This window comes from Sinocyclocheilus grahami, unplaced genomic scaffold (assembly GCF_001515645.1).
Source record: "Sinocyclocheilus grahami isolate Dianchi unplaced genomic scaffold, SAMN03320097.WGS_v1.1 scaffold485.1, whole genome shotgun sequence".
Classification (NCBI taxonomy): Eukaryota; Metazoa; Chordata; class Actinopteri; order Cypriniformes; family Cyprinidae; genus Sinocyclocheilus; species Sinocyclocheilus grahami.
This window is the reverse complement of record NW_015505664.1, coordinates 792,094-800,142: the sequence shown is the minus strand read 5'-3', so window position 1 is coordinate 800,142 and position 8,049 is coordinate 792,094. Positions and strand designations below refer to the sequence as shown.

General features: G+C 37.5%; 1 protein-coding gene across 1 annotated transcript in view; it reads right to left on the bottom strand.

The window, feature by feature from the left end:
• Nucleotides 1-2,976: 2,976 nt before the first annotated feature.
• The window catches only part of LOC107553911 (cadherin-22), a 198,796-nt gene continuing 193,723 nt past the window's right edge, over nt 2,977-8,049 (bottom strand). Inside the window, exon 12 of the mRNA XM_016236261.1 lies at nt 2,977-3,891. Within this exon, the coding sequence (XP_016091747.1) occupies nt 3,380-3,891 (512 nt within the window). The 3' untranslated portion in view covers nt 2,977-3,379. The remainder of the gene's footprint in view (nt 3,892-8,049) is intronic.

Sequence of the window (8,049 nt, the reverse complement as noted above, 5' to 3'; positions counted from 1 at the left end):
ATAATCTAAAGATGCCAAAAACACATAACAGAATTACTAAAATGGTCTAAAAATCTGGTCTGAAAATATCAGTTAATTCAAAACATTAATAAATACTATATATATATATATAATAATAAATAGTAGTATATAATTAATACTAAAATAACACTGACCTAAAAATATCAGCCATAAAATGAAAATGATTATTGAACAGAATTTCAGTATTGACAAATTGATATCACTACAAATGATTGCATCAAATTAACATGACAAATTTGTTAATTCAGAGTATGATGCTTAGAATGTTTTCCAGGGAATGTTGACAGAGGAATGAGTCTGTGCACTTTAAATTAAAAATGAGGACAAAACATGCACACACACACAAACAAACAAACACACACACACACACCCACGTTGCCTCGGAGCGATACACACTCTTGTTCTTTTGCGCGTCTGTCATTGCATTAGTCAGCGGCTGCCTCGCCGTGACATTTGCTTGATGAGGATTTCATTATGGCTGTGGGGCTTCGGCATTCCTTTAACAGCGTAATGATCCCGCGTGGACGACTGTCAATGAAGATCAGGGTCAAAGAACACGTAATTCCATTCTGTCATTTCCCCGTTACCTTTTAATAAAACATGAGCAGATTGGATGAATCATCTACGGTACGATTCCATCTTCGGCCTGCATTAGCCTTGCGCTTTTTCTATAATTGCAGGCTGTTTTGATGTCTTTCCTATCTGTGTTTGAACTATTTTGATTCTGAAGGAACGCTGTGTTTTGAAAAGTCTGTCTAGACTTGCTCTGGGTGGCCGCTGACATGTGTAGGTTTATAGACTGCCATAAGAGCTCATCCATCAAACGCAGCCACGACTGAAAGCAAAAACAAGCTCCAGTAAAATGAGAACATCTGCTGCTACATTGTGTGTTAAAGCAACATCCCTGTATTCAACATCACCGTCGGTTTATAGCAGCACTTCCTGACAGAACCTTACAAAACCTCATCCGGGTCAAAAAAAAAAAGCTCCAGTGAAAAAGTGCATCTCCTGTCATCTCTGACATCAAAATCCAGCCACATATTTGTTTAGAACTGTTTTGGCTTGTAAACGGTGCTTGATCGGTGCTGATTTCTCTCCTGATTCAGACCAGATGACTTTTTCACTGCATGGAGGAAGTGTTATTATGGACTTGTATTTTAGTTGGAAACAACAATTTGATGATAAAATGTCTAAATGATGGATTTATTTCTTAGCTTTTGGCTTCACATGGTGCTAACTGATGGACTGGAGTGGTGTGGATTGCTTGTGGATTATTGTGATGTTTTTATCAGCTGTTCTGACGGCACCCATTCACTGCAGAGGATCCATTGGTGAGAAAGTGATGGAATGCTACATTTCTCCAAATCTCATGAAACTAATCTTCACCTTGAATGGCCCAAGGGTATTCTCAATTTTGCATAACGTAAATGAATATCGTCTCCCCAAATTCTCATTATTGTAAAGCAAAAAATAAATATTTAAATGATTTATACATCACAGATATATTTCTTATGATGCCATTCATTTATGCAAATTTTGAATTAAAAAGTACATTTATTAGGCTATATTATTGTAAAAAGGTATTACAGTAATGAGAATCCCCACTGAGAACAAAAATAATTACAAAATAAACAAACAAACAAATAAAGATGCTTAACAGAGATGAGGATTTGGAACCAAAACGTGGCAAAACAATAACAAAAAATGTTGTCTTTTCTTCTTTTCTTTTGATTTTGGGCTAAAATGTGACCTGGATATGTTTCCATGTGATTTATCATCCAGTACGCACTCTTTTGTGTCCCAAAAAGTCACCAAAGAAAATTCTTGAAAAACCGTAAATATTTATTGATGAATTCAATTGTATTTTTAGCCATACATCTGCATTTTGGGTGGACATTTAAGGGTGCTGGTTCAGGGAAAAACACGACCCCTGCACCCCGTCTCTAGTTCATCATCCTCAGCCCAACACAGAATGATCAAAAATCAATCAAATCACCCAAAGGAAAGCAATCTGGAAACATCTCGGTACACGCACAAATCCTCAATGAACATGTATATCAGGGATATCTAAAAAAGAATGGATAAAGAACCTGTCAGATGGTCTCGTTTGTTTCTTGCTGTGCATTGTGCCATGTTGTCTTGTCTTTCAAAACTTCCCTTGAAAACCGATTCAATGCCGAACGCAACATCCACAACAAGTGATCTGGATAATTAGTTGAAAAGCAACACAACACACAAAATGTATGACAAGACAAAACCAATGCTCACAAAACCTGTCAAAGAATCACATTTCACTCCAAAACCTAAAAAACAAAACACATATATTTTGCAGAAAGTAAATGAAGCCTATTGTTACATTATTTTTATGACAATTAAGCACATTTCCCCCAAATTCTCATGAATGCAATACAAATGCTAGTGATTTACCAATAGTTAACTATTATATAGTCCAGAGAATATTATTGGGAATAATGAATACAAAAAGTTGCATTACAGTAACTTTGGGGGGAAAATACTTAATTGTCATAAACACAATTAAAACAGACTTAATCTTCTTTAAGCAAAATGTCATTTCTTATTTTATTCTCTTGATTTGCGGGTGAAGTGTGACCTAGACAAGTTTTTGTGAGATTCACGTCAACAGCCGTTACTTTTCTCCAGCAGAAACAATTCGTATTTTACAAAAAGAGTTTCTAAAAAATAAATACAAATATTTTCAAGACTGATTTACTGTCACTGATAGTTTGCAAACTCCTCTCAGCAATCCCACCTCAACTCAGTTTTTTTTTACCCACACGATATTCAGTCCTTGTCTTTCACCCTGACAAATTCTTCAGAAAATTGTCCAATTTTGTATTTCAGTCCACTGCCAGGATTCATAAATAAATAAATAGAAAGCAATAAATACATAAATATTGTTTTACTTTTTTTGTTTGTTCATTTTTTCTTTAAATAAATTCATATTATTATTATTTTTTTTTAATGTTGGTACTTAAAAAGTCTTTTCACTGTATCCCTCCGGATCCCACTGAATTGAAGTCATTTATCTCCACAGATGGGCAAAGAAATCACAAAAAAGCAAAGAATGAGTGTTCTTCGTGGTGCATATGGCACGGCCCCGTTCCTCTTGCTCTCGCTGACAGGTGAGAAGATGTTGGAGGCTTGCCCAGCACCTGGCCTAGTGCTTTTCTCCTTCAATATGTGTCCTGAACTTTTCTACAAGACGAGAAGTCACTTTACAAAGTGTAACGGGTGACATTAAAACTCTCCGGACTGACTGGGATCCAAAAAACCTCAATGCGGAACTGCAGGGAGAAAAAAACGACTCTGGGAATGGGATGCTCATCAGAGGATGGTGCTAGGATCCTTCTTCCTCGGGCTGGGCCGGGGCGTAATATCCCGCAAGCTGCCTGAAGCGTGGCCCCCAGTCGCTGAGGTACGAGAAGTCCTGCTCCGAGGTGGTGGACAGCGTACGGATGGAGCTTAGCGAGAGAGCCGGCGAGCTGCTGCCCTCGAAAGCGTAAGTCTGGAACGAGTCGTACGGCGGCACCGATAAGTCTGCGTCCGCCTGCTCCACTTTCTTGCGTATATAGCCTTTGAAAACCGTGAAATCAGCCGGGCCGCCGTCTCCAACCACTCTGTTCTGGATCCACTGTGGGACCGGGTGCAGGTCAGGGCCCGAGTCTGAGTTTTTGACCTCGGGGAAGTCGTAGAGGCTGCGCAGGGCGCTCATGTCGTATGCCTGCGTGTCCTGCTCGCCGCCGCCCTCGTCGTTGTATTTAATGACGTTGTCCCGCATGTCCTCCTCATCTTCAGACATGCGCTGGCCCTTCCTGTGACGCTTGAGGGTCAGGATCAACAGCACCAGGACTAAAGGAACAATGAGAGACAAGCAAGACAGCTTTATTCAACAGGCCTGAGGTTAGAATAGACATCATGTTATGAAGAATCAAATCTTCCTTGATCTTTTGAAATGGAAAAGTTCATCGTACTCTGAAAGTCCAAAAAGAGAATTTATTGCAATTGACCTTCAAAGATATTGTGAACGTTCAGACACAGTGAAGTAATGAGGAGAGATTTAGACAGATCGGGCCAGATTTACTAAACAGGGCAAATTAGCGTTCGAGTGCAATTCCATAAAAGCATTGATGGGAGGGGAAAAGTCTGCGTGTGATTTACTGACAATGCGTACATTAAAAAACACCAATGCATCCAGATCATTTTCATAATGACCAGCACAATCTACCAAGAGCAGCGCAAATTAGAGGCTGGTTTAAGACGTGCTTTTTTTGGATGTTAAATAATGGCGCAAATACCAGTAATTTGACGAATTTGATTGCACTGCGTGATTCATTTTAATAACCTCCACCCATAAATTTTGCGTCTCTGAAAGGGAAACTCTTACAAATGCATATTCAATAAGGTCAGATGCAAAAATAACTGTGTCCACGTCTTTTCAGTGCAAACTCGTCACTGCGCGTCTTTAGTAAATCCTGACATGTAATATTTTAACGCCAAAAGACGGTTTGCATCGGCGTAAGCTTTTAGTAAATCTGGCCCATAATGTTTTTTTTAAACCAGAAAAACAACAAACAACAACAGCAACAATAATAACAATAAATAAACCTTTACTAATGTTATACTGTATGCAGACCTCAAGTAATTTAAAATAAATTAATTTTATTCAGCATGCATGCATGCATTACATTGATCAAAAGCGACAGTAAAGACATTTATAATGTTACAAAAGGTTCTATTTCAAATACATTCTGTTCTTTTGAACTTTCTATTCATCAAAGAATCCTGAATAAAATGTATCATGGTTTCCACACAAATATGAAGCAGCACAACTGTTTTCAACATTGATAATAATCAGAAATGTTTCTTGAGCAGCAAATCAGCATATTAGAATGATTTCTGAAGATCATGTGACACTGAAGACTGGAGTAATGATGCTGAAAATGCAACTTTGATCACAGGAATAAATTACATTTTAAAAGATATTCACATACAAAACAGCAATTTTAAATTGTAATAATATTTCATATTTTTACTGTATTTTTGTTCAAATAAATGCAGCCTTGGTGAGCAGAAGAGACTTCTTTCAAAAACACTAAAAAAGAAGGATACATTGTGGAAAACACAGTTTCGTGACTTTAACCTCACAATGCAAATCGAGACCACAGCGGTGAGGAAAGTAAACTAAATTAACCTTTTAATCTTAGGGGAAAATGTTATGTTAAAGGTGAGCTTTGTTAACATATGCCTCAACATTACTTTTCATGAGGATTTATGACAAATTAATACAGTTTATTTAAAATATGCAAAGTCTATGAAGGTGTCAAGCATCAGAGTTTCCAAGAAAATGACTTATTAGAAAACTAAATTGTCTCAAATAGGAAAAGGAAAATCCATTAACCTCAAATTGACTCCTCAGTAAACAACTGAGCCGCTTTTTGTACAGCAGCAGTCGACTTTCCTCAGCAGATTACACCACAACATGAGGAGGATATTAACAAACCCAACCTGGCAATGCTATGCAGTGAGGGAACTTATCACAAACCACATCTTAATTTCAATGAGAGACTTGTCCTTTCTGTAGCATTTCAACTACTGCATTATCAGACCAACGCTTGACAAAATAATCTCACTGCAGTTTCTATTAGAATTGACTCTTTGCTAAGCTCCGCCCCTTTTGGTTACTGCTGCTTGTGTAAGAATGAACTGAATGATAAGGTAAAATACACTTACTGCATATTATTCTTTCTGTGAAAATCCATTAGAAAGAGCATAAACTTCTCAGCTAATTATACACACAGCAACAGCTGCTAAGCCAGGATTGGTCAGTAGCATTTTAAGGCAGAGTTAAGTGCACTCAAACGATTGCATTATTCATTAGCATCTGAGACCAGTTATTAAGTGATATATCCATCATCCCATTGTCTTCATCCACTAACAATATGTGATTGAGAGGAGAAGTGCAGAAAGGATTACAAATAAATGAGACGTTCACAAAGCTTGCCGCGAGGTGCAGCACAGATATGAATGAGGAATTAAACGTGAACTGAAAAGGCAAACAATTGAGATGGATCATTTAATAAATTAATGAGTCGGAAAACAAAAGAAGCATCCCTCTCAATAAATCAACGAACCCTTAATCTCAGCTGAATTATGTTAATTATCTTCTGCGTTTGTGATTGTATAGCGTCTTTCTTGCATTTCATCTGTCAGTGGTGTTTAAATAAACACTGAACCGGCGGCAATATTCACTGCAGCATTTACAGACTCTTTTCGGTCATGAAAAGCCAACCAATTCCATTTTGGGAAACGTTGATGTATTTAATATGGATATCCAGTTAGAGAAAAATGGTCTGACCTAATTCCATCCATGCATCTGTTTTAAGTCTCCTAAAACTGGAGACAAAAGCAGCGATATAGGAATGTAGGTTATTGCACTAGGAGGCTTTGAAATTGACTGTTCAAAAGTTAGTTGCATGCACAAACCCAAGACCCAAGGTATTAAACTTCATGCATCCACACCGTTTGCACTATGGAAATTATTTATACCTCAAATCATGTTGTTACTCTTCCAAGCGATCGGATTTATGATTTTCTAGCCCAACAGACCAGAATAAAATCTAAAGATCAGAATATCACAGAAAACACTGGCTATAATTACACAGAAAATTGAGAGGACACATAGCATTTGACCATATTTAAATCAACGTAATCAGAAAAAAGTCTGATTATATTATATAAGTATACCCTAATCTACCCACTGCCTGTTGGCTACTAAAAGCCACAAACTACAGTTTTGATTTCAACAGCTCTTTAGCTGCAACGATGCAAAAATCATGATGCATAAACTCAATATATAATGTCTGCGGTGAGAAGTTAAAATTCAGTAAGTGATCATCTGAATATTTCATTAAGCATGTTTTCTCTGGAGGCACATGTCTGATCAAAGGCTATCCATTTTACATAATTATTAATGTAATAAGAGTGCCATTGTCTTGGCTGGCGTTCTAATCTTGAGAGGGAAATGTCTGGGGTCAGGCAAGGATTTCTTTCATCTTTCTGTTTGAGGACGAATGACTGGGATGAAAGCTCTCAGACAACCATTTATGCAATAGTAGGAAATGGCAATGAAGTACCTAAAAGTGCTCAAAAATCCTGCATTTTAGGAAACATTGCCTCAGATTTACATGTATTTCAATGCAGACTTTAATTTTTTTTAAATGTTCTATTTTAAAAAAAATAGAAAATTGCCTTCAAGGCAAGACAAGGCTTCTTCAGTTAAACAAGGAAAAAACTGAAGTCATTGCATTTGGAAACAAAGATGAAGTTCTCAAGGTGAATGCATACCTTGACTCTAGGGGTCAAACAACTAAAAATCAAGTCAGGAATCTTGGTGTGATTCTGGAGACAGAGCTTAGTTTCAGTAGTCATGTCAAAGCAGTAACTAAATCAGCATACTATCATCTCAAAAACATTGCAAGAATTAGATGTTTTGTTTCCAGTCAAGACTTGGAGAAACTTGTTCATGCCTTTATCACCAGCAGGGTGGACTATTGTAATGGTCTCCTCACCGGCCTTCACAAGAAGACCATTAGACAGCTGCAGCTCATCCAGAACGCTGCTGCCAGAATTCTGACTAGAACCAGAAAATCTGAGCATATCACACCAGTCCTCAGGTCCTTACACTGGCTTCCAGTTACATTTAGGATTGATTTTAAAGTACTTCTATGCACTGTATTTCACGCAACCCAAAATGATTTCACTGTATTTTATGTAATATCATTTTAAATCAAATTTAAAATCATTTTCAAATTTTTTTAATTCCTAGTTTTAATTTTGTTATTATTTTTTATGATTATTTTATTTTCTTTTATGTAAAGCACTTTGAATTACCATTGTGTATGAAAAAAGCTCTGGCTCCGCGGCGATCCTCAGCACTGTCACTCCGTGCGGCGATGGCTCATCGGTCTTGGCGGGCTCCGGCTCTTTGTCAGCGGTCTGCGGATCGGG